This window comes from Calypte anna, chromosome 1, assembly GCF_003957555.1.
Source record: "Calypte anna isolate BGI_N300 chromosome 1, bCalAnn1_v1.p, whole genome shotgun sequence".
NCBI lineage: Eukaryota > Metazoa > Chordata > Aves > Apodiformes > Trochilidae > Calypte > Calypte anna.
Window position 1 is genome coordinate 11,594,482 of NC_044244.1, and position 23,422 is coordinate 11,617,903.

General features: G+C 36.7%; 1 protein-coding gene across 1 annotated transcript in view; it reads left to right on the top strand.

Annotated features, from left to right (window-relative positions):
• MAGI2 (membrane associated guanylate kinase, WW and PDZ domain containing 2) overlaps window positions 1-23,422 on the top strand; it is a 694,450-nt gene that overhangs the window by 202,620 nt on the left and 468,408 nt on the right. The window contains exon 2 of the mRNA XM_008493015.2: window positions 12,517-12,633. Within this exon, the coding sequence (XP_008491237.2) occupies window positions 12,517-12,633 (117 nt within the window). The remainder of the gene's footprint in view (window positions 1-12,516; window positions 12,634-23,422) is intronic.

Here is a 23,422-nt window from a genome sequence, read left to right on the forward strand (position 1 = left end):
GCTAGTTAATGCTGAAAGGGGGGGAAAAATATAAGGCAAATTGACTGCTGGAATTTCTTATATCGTGTAAAGCTTACTTATAGACTGTAGCACTGCAAGAAATGGCACTGGGAAAGTTCATAACTAATATTTTATGAGGTGTGCATCAAAATCTCAACAGAGAAGGGCAGGTGAAATTACAGGCACATCCTCCTTGGCAATATTAGTATCTGAGGCACTTTTATAATTTGTATCATATGCACAATGATACTGACCTTCACATGCACAGATAAAGATGGAAATGTTTAGCTATTAATCCACACCTCAGTGGCTCGCCAAATTCTTTATTGTTCCATGATTTTAGCCTTCTAGCTTTCTCTTTTAATTAAGTAACAACTGTGAAAAGGTTATAAATTCTGTATGAAACAACTAAGCGTTCTTCTGAATGCTTAGTCTGTATTGATTTCAGTCTGGTAGCTCATAGACACGGGCACAATGTGCCTGTAGGGTGAAAACGTGAACCTAGAACTCCGTCATCTCGTTTTTGTCCCTTATTGTGACACCTTCCTGCTTCTAGGGATGCAGCAGTTTCAGTCCAGCTGTAATCCTGTGTTTTGTTCCGTGGCTCAGCAAAGTGGGGTATTACAGAAGTGCAGCAGCAGTGCCTTCCCCCGAGGCTCAGGGCATTGAGTGTCTGCAGGCAGAGTGCATGATCTTGCTGGAGTACCCACCATCTGCCTGCCCAGAGCTCTTGGGAACAGGAGCATTTTATTTCTTTGTTGAAACATATTATGTAAGCTCACATATTTTGCACAATGTAATTTTGCACAATGCTCAGTGTCTCTTTCGGTCATTTACATTTCCTAACAGTGCTAATTAAATCAGCATGAGGGGACTCATCTAACCGAGACTGTCCCAGCATATAACAGCTTCTTCGTGCACTGAGCAGCTGGGTCAGTGCTCCAAAAGGAAGTGCTGTCTTTCATGCTGAAGTACTGCACTACACAAAAGGTACCTTTGATTGCCTAAAAACATTGCCTTATTGGCTGGGCTTAGCAACATGCAGTAATTTGAAAGTGCTTATTGAGTGAAAGTCTTTCATTTTTTGATTGAAAGAAATCAGACCTATTTTTGCAGCTTTTTGAGAACAAGCTAATTTGAAACTACTTTCTCTTTGTGTGCTGGGGATCTGCTGCTGTTGATGGATACAGATTAGTGAGTTCATGCAGTCTGTGTCCCTGCCTGGAAGTGGCAAAGGGGGTTGTCACTGCATAGAAAGCCCTGTTGGCAGTAAGTACACAGATATAATTTGCTCAGTCTTCTACAAATCTCTCTTTTATATGTGGTGTTTACTTATTTGTTTGCCTGTACTTATCCTGACAGCTTCCTTCTAAAACTAGTAGGAAGATTTTCCTTTCTGTATGTGGAAAATAGAGGGACTACAGGAATTGTACCCTAAGTGCAAGTGATTGAGATGTCTGCCTTGCCATGTTGCAGCAGCTGCAGCACCCAGACTCTGATGGGCATTTTTTTTTCCTTTGCCTCAGTGAAATGCTTGCCAGAGACAGACTGCTAAGCATAACAGCCCAGAACTTGTCCCAGAGCATCATTCCTCTGACATTAAATGTTCTAGTACCTGTAGCTGTGTGACTGTATGAAAAATATTGCTGGATTTAATTAACACATAAGTAAGGCAAAATGTCAAAGTTGTTCTCGAGACTGTCTGGAGAAAACCCAATTCACGATGCTGTAAGGTGCTATTGAGGCCTCAACAACTTCATTTTATTTTTTCATATTGAAGTATGACTCAATCTTTTACCAAAATTTACACTGCTTTGATTTTATTTTTACTGTACATCCTTGGTGCTTGCATAGTGTGCTAGATTGTGCCAGAAAATACTCTGAATGGGTTTTATATTGAGATAACAGATACTGTCAATCATGCTGTTGTGTTATACATGTTGTGTTACAATAGCTAATAAGTTTGTCACTGTAAAAAATGCTCAACTGACAAATGAACATTTTTTTCAACTTTACGTCAAAACCAAGTAATCCTCTTGGCTTATTTGTACCCTCATTTTCTTTCAAAAACAAAAATTTATTCCTTATGCCAATCTTTTAATTCTTAGTATTAATTATTATTGTAAGATTAATAATCACCTTATAAAACTGCACAAAGAATAATGAGGTTTTAGATGTCTTCAAGAAAGAAAATTGGATTACTAACACCTTGTTATGCAGTCTTTTAAAGTAAATGCTTATTTTGTTGTCATTTTTTCTAGCTATATCTAGATTTTTTAGAATTAGTTTTATAGTGAAATTATATACAATTTCCAATTTCTTACATAAATTTTATCAAAATATTTTTCTGACAGCCATCTATAGAAGATTTAGCTGTCTTGGGTGCCTTAGAGACATTGCCCTCCCCCTGCCCCAGGCAGGGAAATACAACTTTTTGTTTAAAGGCTGTAATTCTCAAACCAGCGTAAACTGAAATCCTGAATAATATGTAACCTTAGAAATATATCTGTTACACTTTCAATGGGATGAACAGTGTAGTGTTCTTGTAAAGCTCTAAATATTAGGTCTACTGCTAATCTAGTTATTTTGTGATTCATTTGTTTTTAAGCCTAGTAATGACCTGCTCAGCACTGCAACTTTCATTCCAGTCTATACCAAACACTCCACAGACTTTATCTCCTCTTCTGTTTCCAGTGAAATGCAGGTTTCTTGGTGTGTAGCCTGTGTCACCACTTCCATATTCATCTATAAAGACTAAAAAGTGCATCCCTTGTACCTGTGGGCTCAACATGGTGAGGCACTTGCCCACACTTATCTTAGAAAGAGGAGTGACACATGCTCAGTTTCCAGCATGACTTTTATTTTGGGTTCATGTGCTGAGAAATTTTCCAAAATTTACTGACTGGGCACAACCCTGGTGAATTTATGAGAGCTGCAAGATGGTAACACTATGAACATCACACAGAAATGAAACAGAGAGAACCATGTCACTTAATTGTGCTGCGTGTAGGACAAGAGGTAATGGTTTAAAGCCATTTAAGAGCAGATTTAGGTTAGACATTAAGACAAAATTCTTCAGTGTGAGGGTTGTGAGACAATGGGACAGGTTGCTTTATCCTTGGAAATGTTCAAGGCCAGATTGGATAGGGTTTTGAGGTCTAGTGGGAGGTTTCCCAGGCCATGCAGGGGATTGGAACTTTATGATCCCTTCCAACCCTTCCAACCTTGATGGTCCCTTCCAACCCTAAGCATGCTATGGTTCTGTGATTGTGTTGTGCATATAACTGGATGAAACCGTCTTGACCTCAGGCTTATTTGCATGTTTTGTGTTGTCTTAATTCCACATTACTGAAAAATATCTACTGTTTTAATTTTTCTCAACATTTTACTCCTGTTTTGACTTGATATGAATGCCATGACATTTGACTCGGAAAAATAGTGTTTTGGGAGAAGAATATTCATTTTATAACATTTACGCAATGCAATCTCAGAGATTAATAATAAGTTTGTGAACTCTGCTTTCAAAGTTCACTTTATCTAGTGCAAGTTGATTTTGCACTTGAAAAGTTTAATGAGTATAAAGTCTGCAAAATGGTGTTCTACTATTTATGTAACAAGCTATTAGAAAGCCAGGAAGTAATGTATTATTCTAGTGATTTTTCACAATACATTATGGCTCAGACTGAGATGCTCAAAGACTTTAAAAAACTAGGCTCCCATGATTCAGATATAAACCTAAATCATATTTTGTAACTATTATTAGAACTCACACAATGGTAGCCTCTGTGAGCTTGCTTCCCTCATAAATTGTATGTTATTAGGATTTTTTAACCCAGATTAATCTTCCTCTTTTACAAAATGACAGCACACAATTCGCAGCCTATTAATATGGCAATATTATTTCCAGAAGTAAGGAAAATAAGTCTGTATCTCAGGCAATTAAAATTGTGCAGCTATGATTTAAGTAAAATACCTTTCAAATAATTCAAGTCTGGTAAAACTATTCCACTATTCCCATCCAGTCTTTCTTTATTCAAATACTTGTCAAACCTCAAAGTTCCATAACAATTGTCTTCCCAAAGATGATAAAACTTAAAGAATATTAGAGGAAACGAATATTTTTGTGTCTCTAGCAGATATACAATTTTATTGCTGTATTCATAAAAAAAGAGTAATAAACAGAACACTGACTTTTTTCCATTAATAGTGAGGAGCAATTGAGGTCTGCTTTTAAGAGGAGCTTAATTCAGACATTGCAAAGCTAAGACAGGAGGATTTGTTTTTAGTAAGACAATTTTGAACATATTCTCTTTAATTCTACTTTTTCTTGAATAAAAATAAAACTAAACTAGACAACAAACCATAACAGGTTCATCTTGAAGACTGACTATGTAGCTCTCAGTGCAGGTTTTTAGGAGTAGACAGCACCGAGGGGATGCAGAGAAGATTGTAGAGTCTCTGCATGTGGAGTCCCAAGGTGGCTTTAAGTACAAATAAGATGGTTTTGATTTGTTCCTGAGGAATACTATCTGAACATGCCCTTCTCGCAGGGATTTAAGTTACTGCTCCACCAGATGACCCTAAGAGGGTTTGCAGAGTTTCAGTGTTAAGTGACTCACCCTTACAGCACAGAGAATGAAAGTGACGCAGTGAGGAATAATTTGTACCCAGGCAGAATGAATGAGCCCCACATTATCTCCATTATTACATATCAGAGATTAATGCTGCTTTCGAGCTTTTCCAGTGAAGTCAATTTGTAAATGTGGTTTTTCTCTAATGAGGATGTCAGTAAGCAGCATAAAGGGAGAAACATGGGATTTTTTTTTTTGCCAAGTATATACATGGAAAAATATTCTGCTATAATTTGATAGAAAAATAAAATTCTTACATCTTTTGAGCAACCTGGTCTAGTGGGTGGTGTCCCTGCCTTTCAGGGGGAGTTGGAAAGATGATCTTTAAGGTCCAATTCAAGCCATTCTATTATGAATTTCTTTTTCCCCTTGGTTAACTTGTCTACTGGACATTTGTGGCTAATGTGGATTTTCCTAGAATTCAGAACAGCTTCCTGGAAATTTATTGACCACAAATAACAATATAAATGTTTTCTGAAGATAAAGCCAGCCTTATTTTTGTTAAAATGTTTTCAGTATGCTTCAGTCAATCCTCGGTTAAGATTATTCTAAGAGTATTCATCTTTAAGTGCCACCAGTTTTCAAAGAGTTATTTTCTTTAGAAAAATACCAGTAAGATGTTTTATTTCCCTTTTCCAACTGTTCCAGTTGAAGCCAGCTGGGACTTTTCTATCATTCTCTTAGGGAGCTGTATCTGAGAGTCAAATCACATAACAAACATTGGCCTTAACAAGTTTCAAGCTCTGTTGCAGTATTCTTTGTCCAAATAAAAGTGGATTTCTATGAGTGGGAGCATCTGAAGGCCAGGTAGCATTTGAAGTAAGACTTCTCTAAATCTGTTTAAAGTCCAAGACAAGTCTATCCTTGTAGATATTGCTGGGCTCAATATGAGTGAACAGGCTGAGTAATTTTTGACATTCTCATTTTCTAAGTAAATTTATAATCCCTCACAATTTCATGTTTGTCAAAAGCATCCATAAAAGTAAATATTTCCCTTGCAGTAAGTCTTGTAGCAACAATTACAGTCTTTTAAAAATCTCAGTAGCAATCATTAATGTTTATGTGTAGGCTATCAGTCAAATCAATGATATGCTAAAGGCACCTACAAACAGCTGTTTCATAATTAGCTTTAGTCAATTTCAAAACTAGAGTAAAAGGCAGTTCATTTCCAGACAAGCTTTGTAGAGAACTAGCAACAGTATTCAAATATCACTTTTACTTTATGCACCTAATAACTAGAATTCTGAAAAGTATTCTGAAAACAAAGTGCCCCAAACTGTCCTGCTACATGAAGTACAGCTTAACATTCTTTTAACAACCAATTAAGTAATGGTTTTCTAAAAATTCCAGTCAACAACTGTGCTGGGTCATCAAACAACAAAAAAGGAACAGAACAAAGTATCTCTGAATAGCAAAGCAACAAAATGATTTTCCTAATTAAATGGTATTTTTTTTGAGGTTAACTTGGGCATGCCTATCTTGAAGTCAATGTTGCTTGCTGCCAACAGTCTCTGGAAGATGCTGCAGCTGGGTCCACAATGGAAGGCTGTTTCCATAGCCACAAGGACTGAAGATTTACTATTGTAGTAAGAGCTGAAGTTCAGTAATCTGAGATAAGGTATAAAATGCAGATGTGTTTGGCTCAGCTGACTCTACCGTGATACAGTCTCCCTACAGAATTACAAACCACATTTTTGCTTCTGGCAGAGAACACTTGGGTCTCATATTTCATACAGACTTAAGGTTAGCCACAAAATTAAAATAATTCCAGAGCATGATATACTTTAACAGGATTCCATGGCTCAGTCAATCCTCAGTGTTTCTGGGCTCTGTTGCAGATAATTCACATGGCAGGCATGTCTGAAGGTAGTGGTAGAAGGCAGGCTGAAGTTCAAAGAAGACACATGGAATTTAATCTGGGGGTAGAAAAGCTTTAGAAGCAAAATATATAATCTTCAGCTGATGACTAGAAGGTACTACATACTTCCTATATTTTACTAAAGCTTTTATGTACTGTTTTCAGACTACTGTTACAGTGATTACATATTTTACGTGGAAACCTGAAGGAAGTTCCAGGGTTGAATATGCCCAATATATGGTGATTAGTGAAGTGCCCACATTCATCTTTATACTCTTCCAGTCACTAGATAGGTTTGTTGAGAACAGTTTCCCCTAAATATCAGGCTTAGCTGAAGACTCTAGTTTAATAACAAATCCTTATAGAATACAACAGAAACTTTTAATATTACTTAGAATTTTCAGATTCCCCCCTAAAAGTGACTATTTTTGGTTACTCTTATCAGTTAAAGAAACTTTTAAAGCATATCACCTCATACTGGTTCAGAATTGTTAAATGCACGACATCTTTATTAACCAAGTACTAAGGTGAGATGTACTTTGTTTGTTTAAAAAGTATTTTTTGTACTATAAACTCTAGCAGTTCATGGAAGTAATTGTAATCATCAACGACTCTTTCATGAGTGTTTTCTTAAGGATATTTTCTTGAAGTGTATTACAAAAAAATGTCACTAGACTTTTGCAAGAAAAAAATCTTGTGCTCTTCTCTTGAGAGGACCACAGGGGAAAGAAACTTTGAGACACGAGGGGATGTGGCAGTTAATATTTTTTTATGTTTAAAATCTTTTCAGTTGCCTTAGGGAGGTCACAGTGAAAAGTGTGCTTCAGCAGGAGGCTTTGGAGCCCTGGCTGACACAGGCTCTTTTACAGTTGGGTAGTGCCAGTCTCAAGTTTGCAATGCTGGTTTTTTTATGCATACCCAAACCTAAGAGATGTGTGGGTCTGGAGAACAGGACTCAAGGAGGGGAACTACACGTCACCTCAGGTTAGATCATATATACCAGAATGAAAAAATCAAAGAGATTTTTATAGGTAAGTTGGCATGGTGTCACTGAACTGATGTGGATGATTGAGAAGGGTTGTATGTAATGATTTCAGTATTCTGAATTCTTTCTGGACCATTTAAAACTATTCAGAAATTATCAACTTAACAATGTACATAACTTTTTATTTCTGATAGCTAGTATTTTATTGATATATTTCAGAGAGAGTCACAAAAAAAAACCCAAAACAAAAACCAAAAAAACCCCACAAAAACAAAGAAAAAAACCCAACCAAACAAAAAAGCCCCAAAAATTTTATTGGTAAAAGATTTTTTATGTCATAAGTAGAGAAAAGAACTAATTAATCAGTTATTCCTTATTTCTGGTTTAAAGAATTCTTTAAAAAAAATCTTTAAAGCCATCATTGGGCTACTGATTGAAAGGTCAGTTAGGTCATCTGTGAATGATGAAAGATAAATTACTTTAGCATGCACCGAATTGGATGTGTTCTACTACAGGAGAAACTTGAACGATTGTCAGATGTCCACAGAGGCATAGCACAGTATTCAGATAAAGTTCCAAGTAGCACTTGAGTAAATATTTGAAGTGAGACTTTCCAGTCCTACTGAAGCCTGTTCAACCAAGACATTTGACTGTGCCAAATAGATGTCTTATATTTACAGTCAGAAGTGGGAGCTCATTGAAAAGAAGGGAATACTCAGATTGATGCAAGTAGGTCAGTAGAAGGCCAGAGGTAGTTTATACTAAAAGTCTGTTCTCATAGGGTACAGATCTTAAGGTATTTCCTCAGTTTTCCTCAGGCACAGGTCATATGCCAGATGCAAATCTAGATGTAAGAGTCTTGTTTACTGAGATATTTCTAACTGGGAGTATTTGTAGAGACCAAGGAAATTGAAATCCTTTATATTTTAATCCCAGCTAATAAGATATCTATGGCATGTTGTTCTTGGTTGAGAGGAAATTGATTATACTGTTAAAAAAAATATCAGTTTGCCACATCAGGTTTTGGTAAGTCATTTCATTGGAAGGTTATGGTATAAGATGAGAAGCCACTAGTGGGTGAATACTCACAACTGTTTGTTGAGAGCTTAAACCCATAAAAACTGTTTTAAGGGTAAGAAATTATTTAGAGCTCACATTGTTGGAACAAGGGGGATATTTGTGTTTACCAGTAGTCCATTGTAAAGAAAACTCAAGAGTAACCTGCAGCTGCAACATCAGTGGGTTACTGAATACAAAGTTAAAAAAAAAAGTTACTGTACTTAAGGCTAGAGAAAACCATGAGCCTTTGTCCTTGTCATTTTCTTGGGAATGGCACTTACCTTCTCCAGTTTTCAATCTTTTAATGAGCTGGAAACTATCCAATACCCTTTTGTATGTGTGTTCTTTAATGTATTTCTTTTCTGACTGGACCTTAAGAGTAGATTTTATAGAGGGAAGTAAATTTGACAGAAATACATTAAAACATTGCAAAAAGATACACTTTGCTCATTAAATTCATAAAGATAACATACAAACAGAACATTTTTTAGTTCATCCAAGTGTATCTAATTTTGTAATCTCTGGAATCAAATTCAGTCATGGTTGTGAGTTTGCCATCTTGATCGGTAGATGTACCTAGACCAGACATACATTATGCAAGAGATCATTACTGGAAGTATTTAATTCACATCCTGTATTTCCCAGCTAGCAAAGCAATAGGACTCACTGGAGTGAAATGAAACTGAAACAGAGTCTAGGCCTCAAGCCAGGAAAAAGAAAAAAATAAAAAGCCCTGCATGGCTGCAAGCCAGTGCATGCTCTGTCGCACAGTTGTCAGCCTCCTCCCCAAGGCAATGGTCAGAGAATATTTTAAATTATGGTCTCTGGGTTGGGTTTCTAAAGCTTGTGCTGTATAGTACCTCTGACACACAACAGCTCTTCCTTACACTGTCATGCACAGTGAGCAGGATGTGGCTTTTGGGAGTGCTTCTCTCTGAGCTTCTCGTCATGAGCTACTGTGCAGCTGCAGTGGGGATGGTGGTACCCTGCAGCAGACACCAGCCACCCCTCAGCATCCTTCAGAGGTCCTGCACTGTGGGCTGGCTGGGAATAAGAGAGAACTAGGGAGCTAGGTTAATGTTAGAAATTTTTCAACATCTCAGTGTTTTTCAATGTAATACAAAAAGAGAATATAAAGGAAAGTTGAATGTTATAGAAACCAAGTCAGACCCTTGTCTAACTGGGTTGGATAGGACCTATAAATAGTGCAAGTATTGTTACTGTGTGTAAAAAGTTTCTGTCTAGTTGATTCTTTTTTTATGAACTTACAATATCACTAGGTTTTTTCTTTCCCTCTCAAGTAAACCAAATTATAATACTTTTCATCTGTTCTTTCAGACTTTTAGTTCCATTGTTATTACTCATGTCATTCTTGATTCATAAAGTCTGTAACACAAGGTCTAACTCACTGTTGCTAATTCAAGACTGGTTTACATACTTATGAATTACTGTTGTTTCTTTCAAAAAGTCTTATGGCCCTATACTAGAACACTCTAGATATTGTTCTGCTTGTATTTTAAAGGGATCAGGCTGCTCAAAAGCTCAGGTATTTTAAGTCCCTGGAAAGCACATCTGGAGTCAAGTGTGCTTTTGACAAGCATCGGGTAAAACAGCAAAGCAGAAGAATGACATTTGGAAGTATGAATTAAAAATACTGCATCTGCCTTTCAGGAGTCTTGAGCTATTTTTTACACATTCCAGGATGTAAAATTCACTGTTATACCAGTCAATTTTACATGCACTGTCTGTAGTTCATCTGACTGTTCTTTAAAATAGACTTTGCTAATGTCAGAGTATATAATTAAGTATTAAGAAAAAAAATTCATGTTTCTCTTATCCTTGGAAGCTGGTAAGTTTTTTGGTTTTTTTCCTGTGCACCATGTACAGGTTTTATTTCTGTTTTTGAATTTTTTTGAAATTTTTGCTATAGAATCTAAATGTAAAAAATATAAGGCTGCAGTTATCTCCTCTCGTAAATAGATATTTTCATCCTCTACTTTGATGTATGTGGTTTGATAAAAATATCAGGTGGCTCTTTAGGAAGTGCTTAAGAGGCCTTAGTGCATTTGTTAACACATGGTGAAGTAAATGGCTGTGCCTGAAGTAAATGGCTGTGCTTGAAGCAAAAGGCTGTAAATAAAAAATGCACTTTGAGGGTCAGAAATCTGTGTAGGTTCCTAAACTTACTTGTGTCATCAGTCGAATGATTCAGGTTTATGTCAGTGGGCAGACTACAGCTGTTGTTCTTGAGCTGGCATTTTCTCAGGCTGCCAGAAAGCATCTGCATCACTGGGCATGTTCTGTATATTAGAGTGAGAAGAGCAAGTGCTGCAGGACCTTTATTCTCTGCAGCCAATGAGAAAGAACAGCTGATTCCAACTGGGAGCAGAGCTTCCCTCTGCAGCCTTCTGAAGCCCTCACCTCCTCTGAAATCTCATCAGAAAGGAGCAGGATAAGGGATGGTCTGGTCTAGAAAGGAGCCCGATGCTAGAAACAGGGTTAGTGGTACCAAAGTAGTAGACTAAGAGGCTCACCTGGCATCCTGGAAGAGCAGAGATCTGTATGGAGGTTCTCAGCACTTAGGAAAAGGGCACCAAGGTATTTCTTTGTGTCTTTTATGAGTTGGGGCTTCTTTTTTATTTTTTTTCTTCTTTTGATTATGAAAGTCTGATGTTCTTTTTGCCATAGGCTAAAGATAACAGAAATTATTTTTAAGCTTTTCATAAACCTGGAAAAAAAGGGTTTTTGACAAAGAGCAGCAATAATAAGATTACGGGGTTGTAATTCGCAGATAAATAAGACTACTGGAAGGAGAAATATATTTCAATTTATAGCCCTTTGTGCTCTGCAGTGACTTCCAAATAATTAGGTAGAAATGTTATTTGTTCCTTTTTACAGGAAAATCTATATATAGTCCGGGTCAATAAGACTTTTTGGCAGAGGGTTCAAAGTAAATGCTGTTTGAAAAAATAATTTAAGGTCAAATGCATGAAGCAACAAGTTAGGGATCTATCTCCTTGCAATTTTTCATCTCAGAAATATGTCAGAACTCAGCACAGTAATGATATTCTATATTTTTCTTATGTCAGAATTTCAGAGAAGGAAGAAATGCAATTATTTATGTACTTATGCTCATAATTATAAGTGATCCATGCTGCAGGTTAAAAGAAATTGAGAGGAACTATCATGAAATGTTTATTCATACTGTTTGATTAGATATAGCTATGCCTTTATTAGTGGAATATGATAAACCAGTCAGTGGCTAAACAATTATTTAAGTCATTTTGTTATGAAGTTACATTAGCAGTTGAAAATGCAGGTTTTTGATGCAATTTTTCTCTGTGTTTGCAGTATTATGCTGAGGTGTTCTATTACTAATGACTCTTTTCAATGGTGGAAATAAAATATGCACCCTGACTTCCTATAGTATCATTTTCAGATATAAGTGCAATTAGAAATAAATAACACAAAAGGATTATATCCTTTTAAATCATCATTAAGTACAGCTGGATTTTATCCTGGTTACATTTGGACTGAAAATGCTGAATGTTACAGAGACATTATGAGCCAAGATTTTCTTTGTTGAATAAGCAGATGAGAAACTGGTAGAAGGTCATGGAGAATATAATGCCTCATAATGTGCTATTTAGATTTATACTTAGTTAGGTACTTGTATAATAACAGTATGTTTCAGTTTGTGCAGAAAAAATACACACCTCTGTCTATAATCCCAAATGTATTTTCTGAATTTTACAGGTTTAGCCAACTAATAGTCATCTGTTTTAACTGTTTTAACCTTTACATTATCAATCCTAACACCATACCAACTGCATTCCTTAACAATAAAGCTCTTGTTGCTTCTGTCATCCATAATGACAGCAACATGAAGGAAAACGAGCCATTCAGACTTTTTGAGTGATTCACTGCTTCCATCAAAGCAATACACTTTTAAATGAAACTTTCATTTGTCTTTTTCTTGACAGGAGGCATTGTTGATAAGGACCTTCGTCACTACCTCAATTTACGATTCCAGAAAGGTTCAGTGGACCATGAGCTCCAGCAGATCATAAGAGACAATCTCTACCTCCGCACAGTGCCATGTGAGTAGGGTGGAGATGAACACATTTTTTTTCTTAGTGGCAACAAACTATGTGAATTATTACTGTTGAGGCCATTTGCAAGGCATGAAGAGGTAGGCTGTAGATGAAATGGGCTTCCTGTAAATAGATTTGTGGCTTGGTTCATGTCTTCCACATTATTACTGAGCAGTTGAACTGTCTAATGCTGAATTAATTTTTGAAGCTGTATAGTGTTTTCAAATTTGTAGTTTTCATAAATTGTCACTCTAGAATATTAATGTTTTTTTCCTGCTGTTTCAAAAAGCACAAATTTAAAGAAAGTAGCAGTCTTCTGGGCTGGTCAATTGATGGCCAACAGGGAGAGGTTTTTCTGCCCTGTATTTCACAGTATTATACTTTACTTAATAATATAGTGGGTTTAAAATGCAATAGAGCAACCGTAGAAACATATAAAATACAAAATTTTGTTTGGGTGCAGCAGGAGTGGTGATGAAAGTTCATATTGTCTTGCATCCGTGTTCTTTTGTTGTTACATAAGTCAATGGTATCCATTTCTGAACTCTTCTGAAACCTCTAGAATAATTTTTATAGATATTGTCATTATTCACCCATTTCTGCAGTACACATGAAACTGAGCAGTATAAGCTGTGCCCGACTGTCAGGAGCACGCCTTTCAGAGCAGATCTGCTTGGCTGACAGATGATATATCATTTAAAATGGACTCAAGTTCTTCCATGCCTCATAAAAAAATTGCTTAGTAGACAAAAAAAAAAAAAAAAAAAGAGAGAGAGAGGTTCTGATTTTGACAAGAAAAGGGTGAACCTCTGAACTTGCCGTCTTGACACTGGAGTGATAGGCAGAGGAAGGTATATTGAGTAAGTGACTGTACTGTGTATATGTTGATGAGTGGATGATCTTTGAAAGCTGTGTTCTTTTGAATATTACAGCACATTTTTTCTTTCATTACATTAAAGAATGGAGCTTTGAAAAGCTCCACCAAAAAAAAAAACAACCAAAACATTCAAGCTTTCCCTATTATTTTGGAAGCTGGAAATAAATAAATATAGAGTCTTTATTTAAGGAGTTCCAGTCATCCCTGATTAAAAATTAAGGTGGAGAAAAACATTAAAAAATTTTTACCTCCATGGAGAAAATCAAGACCATTACATTTGTGTGAGATGTATGATGAATTAGGTTTCTCTGGAGGTGATGACAAACATCACCACTGAAGTGCAGATGCAAGTTCATAGATGTTTTGAGATTAAATCCCACTTCTGGACATCTGGGAGATCATTAGCATAAGGTATGTACTTACTACAGCCCCAGCAAGTGCTTGTTAATGACAGAAATCCAGATTAAAAAGAGAGAAAACCAAACAATATTGCATCTACTGCACCTGTGTAACAGATACTGTCTGTTGGCAGTATGGGCATGAGGAGTAGCTTTTGTTTGTTTTGGATTTTGTTTGGTCTTGTTTTGTTGGTTTTTGCTTTTGTTTTTAAATCGAGGCAATAATAATTTCCTTACTTGTAAAGTGAAATACAGTACTCACAGAAGGAAATTTATCATTAAAAAAATAGCTCTACAACCACAAAGTCCACATTTTGGAAACGTGGAAATACTTACTATAGCCTTACCTTCCTGCTGTTACTTACCAGTGTCATTTTATGTGGTTAGATACTTAGGTCATTATTCTGTTGCACGTTGAGCAGCTTTAAGAGCAAACCAGATATTCAAAAATTGTATTTAGTGTTTGTTTTTTAACCTCTGCCCATAGGCTATGAATTATGGTTACATGCCCAGTGTACTTTACAACTAGTATGGAGATTTCTTTATTATGCAGCAGTGGTATTTACCTGACTCTTCCACTGCCTACAAACTCACTTATGAGTACAGACTAGTCATGTACTTATACCAAATCTAACAAGGGATACAAGTATGGCAAAAGCAACACCCAGTTTGGTCAGATTCTTGTGCAGAAAAATAGAGAAACCCATCTGCATGCAATGTACTCTTTATTTCCAATGATGAGGTTGTAATATAAATAGAAAAAAAAAATCTGAAAAATAGGTGGCAACCTTTTCCCTTTACAAATGTAGCTACAATCTTTCATCAGTTATAGAGGTATAATTTCCAGTGAGAACATTTATAAGAGAGTACTTGACCTTGAATTTTCACTGTTTTTCACTTATTGTACAGATGGCCAGCATTGGCCCTTGCAGTGCATTGAGCATGGCCATGGGTTACTCAGTCTTTCGGGTAAAGACATAAAGCATACTTACAACAGAGTGAAAATTCTCTGTGAAACTAGAAAAGTATAACTAAATCCATGCTCATCTTAAATCAAGGTAAGCCAAATATAGCTAGAACTGGTAAGGCAGTGTTTATTGGGTAAAAAATTTAATTGTGCATTATACAAATGTACATCCGTGTGTGCACCATAGAATGGATGGGCCACAAAAGCATGACATGGGGGCAATGGATCAATTCTGCCCTTGGAAACTGTGGCCCCTGTGGATGGCATGAATTGGTTGGTTCTTGATCCTTGCATTTCTCTATTTTTGATAGTGCATTTGCATTTTCTACCAAACTAGAAATTACCATGTAGCCCTACAAGTCAAATGCTGCCTTCCATATGTGGCTGCACTTCTCAGTGCCATATGAAATTGATTTTCACTGCATTGTCAACAGGAATTACACACACATATCCCAGGGCAGAATGTGTGATTGTATTTGCAGCAGTCGAGATGCAGCAGTTAAGTAGCACTGTCCCCTGAGCTGTGTGACAGCAGTAATGAAACTGATGCATAAACAAACAAATGAAGAAAAACTTCAGTTAATTTGAAGTTGAGTTAGAAAAGCAGTAAAACTTTCAACAGACAAGGTCAAGAAGCAGAAACTTTTGCAATGCTGTATATCTAAAAATAATAGAGCAGAAAATAGGCAATCTTTAGAAGGAGGACTAGGCAGTGGTCTTCTGTCAGGCCTCAGGTCTTGTTTTTATGCAAGCAGGAGAAATGAACTTTAGGTGCTGGGAAAAAAAAATAATACAGATGAGAAATGTACTGAGTCACTGAAAGGCAAACAAAAATGATAAATCGCAGTTTTGCAGCAAAGAAACGTCCGCAGTTCTCAAACTTCAGTCATGTCTTATGAACTTGATTTCATGCATCTTCGCCTTTTACTATTGCATGTGTTTTTAGAATAGTTTCCATACACTAAATTGTTAGTGTTCCTAAATAACTTCAGGAATAAGTTATCCTACAACAGAGAAAAGTAAGCATGGTAAGAAGTGGTAGTTGTTAAACACAGGTGAACACAGTATGTGAAACATTCTGTTCAAGTCCAGGGATCTGGAGAAAGTCACAGAACACCTCTGGGTCTGTGCATGCAGTAGGCAGACAATAAATAAGTCATTCTACACCTTGTGCTTGGTGGTGCTCTCAGCAAACTGCAGTTGCCATGTGGGCAATCAGCTTTCCAGTCTTCACTGATGAGAGAAGAGAGAGCTCTATCTTCGTGTCATCACAAAAAAACAAAGCTTTGGGGAGAGTATGTGACAGGAAAGCAGTTTTGGTAGTCATGGTCAGTCTTGTCTCCTTTAATATGTCCTTCCAAGTAATTGCAAATTCCATTTTTAAGAGCTGGCGAAGTAGTGGATTTGTGGTTGAAAATGGAGTCTGCATGCTTCCTTCCCAGACAGGTAATATGAAATGAGAGTGGAAGACATTGTGATTAAAAAGCACTGTAAAAAGTCAAGGAATACCAAGCTGATTAATAGAAGTAAAAAAATAATTATTAATTTGAAGAGATTGTTGTTTGTATCTTCTGGGATGTAACCTCAGGTTAACTGCAGCTCAGGTGCACAACTCTATCCCACTGCACTCATTTACACCACTGGATGATGCAGACCAAAAGTGAATCCCCCACTGGCCATGTGTTAGAAGTGATAATGTTAAAAGAATTTAGAAATGAAAAAAAAATTAGAAAAAATGTCATGGGGATGATGAACTTCCTTCCTAGTGTTTGCATTTTTAAAAAAAAGCAGTGATGAAAGAATAGAAAGGACCATGTGTGTGTGGCTCAGGCTTACTGCACTGGCTAATGCAGCACTTCTATTAAAACAGAAACTTAAAGGAGGGATGGTTTATTCAAGACATTTGTCACAGCCTAGGTAAAAATGTTCAGCATGTGACTGCCACATGCTATATGTGAGTGCCGAAAGTCAAGAAATGCAGTCATTACATACTATAGTTCCCCACATTCTCAATAGTGATAATAATTCCTTCTTTTGCTTGGTTTGCCCATTGGTGTTATAATTGCTTTCTTTGGTTAATATAGGTAATACGCTGAGCTGCAAATATAAGACCTAATAACAATAACGTTCCTTTCTGCCACCATCTTCTGTGAATAATTAGGTTCTTGGATCATTCTGAGAGACTTTAAATGAGAGCCTCACTTCCAAACATGCTTTCGCTCTATTCTAGGATAACCTGGTCTATGTATAAATAAATATATTTAACTTAGATGCTGCAGTACTCTATGTATTGATGAAGTCACATATTATAAAGTGCTTCTGTTTATTGCCTACTCCTCTTCCCAGAAGACAAAGTGAATGCAGTGATTTTGGGGTTTGGGTTTTTTTGTTTGTTTGTTTTTCTGTACTTGCTTTTGTTAGTTGTATATGGCAAAGTTAGGTGCCATTAGCCGTGAGGAGAAATCTCCATCTGCAAAACAGCATCTCAGGACGGAGCATTAGGAGACTACAGTCACTGATAGTCTTCTTCATGGAAACCAATCAGAAGTGAGGCTACTCTGGGTGTTTAAATACTGATTTAGGATGAGGCTTTCCTCTCCTGTCCTTCCTTCCTGGGGTTGGACCTAATAGGTGTTACCATAGAGTAGTATTTATAATAATTCTAATACCTTTTATATTAGTCATTCTAACAAGACAGTGACAATATTGAGTAAATTTCCTTTCTTAAAGGAAATCCCAAATACGCACCCAGGCTTTCATTTGAAGTTTCTGAATTTAAAGGTGAGGAAACAGTGGCAGAAATCAGGTGGCAAATAAATATATATTGGGTGAGGGTACAACCTACTCGAAGGTTCTGTGTGAGTATATGTACTGTTATGAATAAGTACGTGAGATATATTTGACTAATCTGTATTTGTACAAATACATATGCCTTTCAAATTTCATTTTTAAAATACTTTGTCCCTCTTCTAAGTAGTGTATAGCCAGCAGCATTTAAAGGAGAATGTGTGAAACAGACTTGCCAGCAGTTTCAGGTATTTTTTCTTAAAAGTTTGTTCAGTGTCAAAAGTATCTTTCAAGAGTGGAAATTGAGTTGCACAGCTTTGTTCTTGAAAGAAACAAATTAGAAAGTCCAGGTATTGCCAGTTAAAGATCTGCCAATTTGACATCCTATGGAACTATTCTTAGGATAAAATAACCTGTGCTTAGCACACAGTACTGCCAAGAAATGTCTGCGTCACTGGAAATAACAGTACCTAACTTTAATGACTACTTCATTCGTTCAGACAAGTGCTAGTTATTGCTTAGGCTTTGATGGCTCAGAATAGAGTGATGCAGAGCTCTAGGGAAATGTTCTTGTTGTTATGTATCTAATGGAGCACACCTCCAAGGTGTACTTGAAGCAGAAGCATTGGCAAGCTTTTTGGCCTTTTTGCACCTCAAGCAAAATTAAAACAAATCAGATAATTCTGTGAGATGAAGGCCCCACTGGCCTATATGCAGCCCATCCACATATACCAGAAGATGAAGAGGAGATCACTGCTTCAAGTAACTGGCAACCTAAATACAGAAGGGAAAGAACAGTCAAAAAATAAACCCACAGCACAGGCAGTGCCTGAGGTGACTTGTGTGAGGTGGAGTGCTGGTTATATTGATGCCCATGGACTGCACTTTATTTTCCACTGCCACATGTAGTATTCCTGTTACCTCCTGGCAGTGCATAGGGTACTCTGACCTGTTTCTCTGAAGGTGCTGGGAGCATCTGGTTGTAAGAGACTGACTTATGCACCATCACACTGACTTTTTTGTGCAGTTTTATGGATTTTTGTGACTATTTTAGAGCAGAGTGGTAAAGGTTACCATTAGCACTGCTCTGCCTCTCAGTCAGTGGGCACAAAGCAATGCTTGGGTTCACAGTGTGGACACTGTTGACATCAGTGGGAAGCACTGAACAAAAAGAAATCCAAAGAAAAAAAGCAATTTTTTTTTTCATATATCAAAGTGAATTGTGATTCTATCATAATTAAGATGTGGAGTAAATGGATGTCCAAACTTTGTCTACAAATAGCAACACTAATAGGAATTATTGTGCTATTTGTTAGTCATTAGAGAAAACACACATAATTTCTGTTTCTTTCTCAGAAATTTCCTAGTCCTACATATTGAGGAAATCAATCCTTGGTTATTCAGTGACAAATCCATACATTTTAAATTGTCACCTTAAAATAAGAGGTGTCCAAAGAAAATAAATACTGTTCTTGAAGAAAGGGAGATGGCATATGTCTTTTATATGGTATAGTATGAAGTGAGAACAGATGTAACAAAATAGAGAGTAGTTATATACCACTTACAATATTACACCTTAAATGTCCTATAAAAGATGGTATGAAGACAGTAGGAATATTTAATTGGCTGAACAGCTACAAAAGATTGTGCTGTTCTGAATTCCTTGCACCGAAATCATTTATAAGAAAGGGAGACTGGGTATTCTATACCCCACTTCAGTTCTTTTCTCTACTTCATTCCCTCCCTTCCACATGCTTAAATGCTGTCACGGTTTAACACTGACCCGGCAATTAAACCGAATAACAGACGCTCTCTTTAATCTCTCTCTCCCCTCGATGAAGAAAGGAGAGAGAATAAGGGAGAGAGACTTATGCGTTGGAAACTAAACTACACAACTTTAATGAAACAGTAATGGTAAATAGGGAAAAATTACTAAATATATACAAATATACAGGAAAATGGAAACCACATTCCTCCCCCCTTTCCCCCAATAACTCTCACGTCACCACCGAGGCTGTAGGGCAGCCCTGGGAAAGTCCAGGCTGGACTCCTGGAGTCGGCAGCAGTCGGGAACCGGAGGCAGGAACACACAGATAGGGGCTGGCACGGATCAGGACCACAGGCAGACGAACGGACAGGATCCTTCTAGGATGCCGGGTGAAGGAGGGGAAGCAGGAAATCAGGAAAAGATCTGGCTCGGTCCCCGTGATGCCTCAGATTTATACTGAGTGTGACGTATATGGGATGGAATACTCTGTTTGGTCAATTCTGGCATCTATCTTGTCTGTTCCTCCCCAAAGGAGGGCTCAGGTGGGGCCTCTGTGTCCTCCTGGACGGTAAAATATTTTCCTCAGAGCTGAGGAAAGCAGTGTCCTTGGCCCTGCATACCAGTCTCTAGCAGTAACTACAAACATCAAGTGTTATCAGTCCTAGAAGCACATACACTGTCTGAGAAACTTGCTGTTAATTTCAGCAAATGCAACTACTTACAAGGGACTTAGCTAAAAGCAAAAGTACAGAAACAGAAAACCACCTTTATCCTGGCCCAAACCAGGACAAATGCCATGCTTTTCTCTCTGATTTTCAAAACAAAATAATCCAAAATCAGTAATTTTTTTTATATATATACTTCAGTGCCAATATCATTACTTGTATAACAGCTAATCAGATGCGATGCCAACTGGAAAGCTACTACCACTTAAGACACTAGAAGTTTTTGCAATGTAAAAAGCAGGAAGAATTTCTGACATTACAAGCCTGACTTTTTTAAAGCAGCTTTCCTGCAAAATAATATAACCTTCCTTTAGTGATTTTAAGCAGCATGTGATTCAAAGAATGTCTCAAGCAAACAGCTGGTGTTGCTAATCACATCTGTCTGTAATTATTTATATATAATATAACACACGCATAGTTCCAGATGAGAAGTTTAGTTACAGTACTTGTGCTGATTTCCTCTAAGCATTGATCCATTTTTCATTTAACTTTGAGGAGGCTTCCTAGTACTGCAAAATGAGTTCTCTGTTTCACACAATACCAGAAGGATAAGGGATAGTGATAGTTGTAAATGGATGTTGATGATAGCAATAATCTTACTGATTACTCAAGAACTAGCAGAAAACTAGGGGCAGTAGCATAACTCTGATAAAGTACCTTGTCTCTGCTGAACAAGTGCAGCAAATAATAGAAGAGGCTGCAATTAACTTATTTTACAAGTACAAGTCATAGTTCATGACTTCCCTCAGGCAGCTTGAAGTTTAGGTAGAGACTGTATCTCCTTACAGTAGTAGGATTTTTCCAGCCTGAAGGTCTAAGTTGTACTGTTGACCTCTTTCCTAAAATAGCAAAGCTGTCATCTGTGAAACTGTGCAAATTACAAATACGATTAACAGAAGTTGCAGCTTTATTGATTGTAACCATTCCTTGTGATTTCTAAACAGTTTTTTATTTACTAGCTATCTTTTTAATTGCCTTCTTGAGCTGAAGATATTTAAAAATATAAATTTTAAATAAATTTAGCCACCATCTACAGTCAAATACATAGAAAATGTGGGGTTTTTTCATAAGAGAAGCTGAGGTACTTTACATAAAGGCAGAAGCACTTATGCTATTTCAAAACTTGTACAAACTGTCATGTGTGATGCAGTTCATCTGGGAATGTTAGAACTGCTTCCACTACAGTTGCCTCAGAAACTTCATTTTTGGAAGTTTTAATGTCTTTGGATGACCTTAGGATTTGTTGTCTCTATTAGTATCATACAAAGCAGCCTTTTCTTTTTTTTTTTCTTTCCATCTTTTCTGTGTTATCTCAGTCTGTAGAATATAAGCTGTCACACACTATATAATCTTTACCTTGGTCATTTCCATCTAAAGAACAACTGAACAAGGAACACAAAGCACCAACAAAGGAAACAGAATAAGAGCTGTGTAAAATAATTGATATTCAGAATTGTGTGCCAAAACTAAGCTACTAAATCCATATTTGCATCACTGAATAAAAACGTTCAATATTAATTTTGGCAGGGGATGCTTCTTTTGTTTTTTCTTTTCTGGGGCTTTCACCTACAATCATAAGAAAAAGAAATTGGTGGTAGTGACGATGGAGTTGAATGTGAATTGACATTATGGTGAATATTGAGGAATTTATGTTAACTGTTGAGCAGCTGGCCAAGTTTGAGTTCACCAAACTAAGTCTATGAAATGCACCTGCAGTTAAGTAGCCTCCCCACATGAAATGGAACCCAGGTTCTTGCTGATTTGTTTGGACACCCCACTGTGTGCCACTGCTCCCATCTTTAAAAAGGTCACATCTGCATTGCATTAATGAGATTATAAAACTGAGAGTAGAGTGCAGGTTTTTTCAAGCTTTGAGTCTTTTGTCAAACTTTTAATTCTAGAGAACAAGGTATCCCTCATATTTTTTGGATCTTACAAAAAAAGAAAATTTCAAACTTCGTGTGCAAGGTAAGCCAAGCTCAATGTTCGAGTGCCTTTAGTGACATCATCTTTTAGATTCAGAAGTAGCCTGGTTAGAATAAATCCTTATGAGGAAAACAAATGAGAATGAAGAGTAAATAAAGGTTTGGTTTCACCAATAGGGATGAGATTATTTTCTTTAATTTGCTGATGGAGTCGTGTTATGAGGAAAACTCATTTCTGCAGCTCCTGTCTTTTTATTTTCTTTCATCCTGTGGTTACCACTGTCCTGTATTTGTCCCATGATAGTTTGTCTCAACTTTATCCTTATCTCCAGGTTTTTATTTTACCCAATGCATTTTTCCTTTTCCAGTGTATTACTGTTATTAATGCATCAACCTCTTGACTAGCTATCAATCTAATATGGATTATTCAAATCATTCTGTCAAATTTTGTCAGATTCTGAATAGGAATATGTTCTTACTGGGGAAATGGCAGAAATATATTAAATATATTAAAAGTCTTGTATTTGAATTTTGAACAGTTGAATAAAAGGGTCTAGAAAATAATATATTCCACAGTTATACATTATATATAGTATAAAATTTCGTAATAATAAATTACATATGCCATTATTTTATCAATGTTTTTCCTTTGTATTTTCTTCTAAATAACCCATAATACATGTGCTACATTGTTAAGATATTTTGACGTAGTTCACAAAAATATTCGATAATTTTATATGTAGGAAATAATGAAATCCACTCTAGGTTGCTGACAGTGCAGCCTCTACCTGCACTTCAGTGGTGTTTTGCTAATGAAAAAGTGCATATTGCCACTCGTTTAAAGTCATCTCTATTTTCTGATTTCCATTTTTGTTTTTGATTGACTGATAAGCTTTATGTTCAATGCATATTAGTACTGATTTGACTGGGTGCTTGACCAGTGCTTTGACATGTATTAATCTTAGAGAAATACAGAGACTCTTTTTTTCTTTGAAAGATAAAGTGCCCTACCCCTTCTTGAAATGAGAGAATCCTCTTTTGCAGAAGAAGACGACTTTCTGGAAAGTTTAATTGCCCTTGTCACGAGTCATGCAGTAGGGCTCTGTCCTGCTGTGATTCACTTGTCACAGGAGACTTCATTTAACTGGCAAGTGCACATTGCACTGTATTCCTTCTTGAAGAGCTCTTAGAATTCAGATAATAGCCTTTTATTTAATGATGTTTAATTAACTTAAAAGTGTAAACTGTGGTGGCATTCAGATGGTGAATTCACAAGATTTCCTTTCAGAAATTGTTTTTAGACAAGATTTCATGCTGGTAGTGAAAACTGTAAATTATTCCTTTAGAG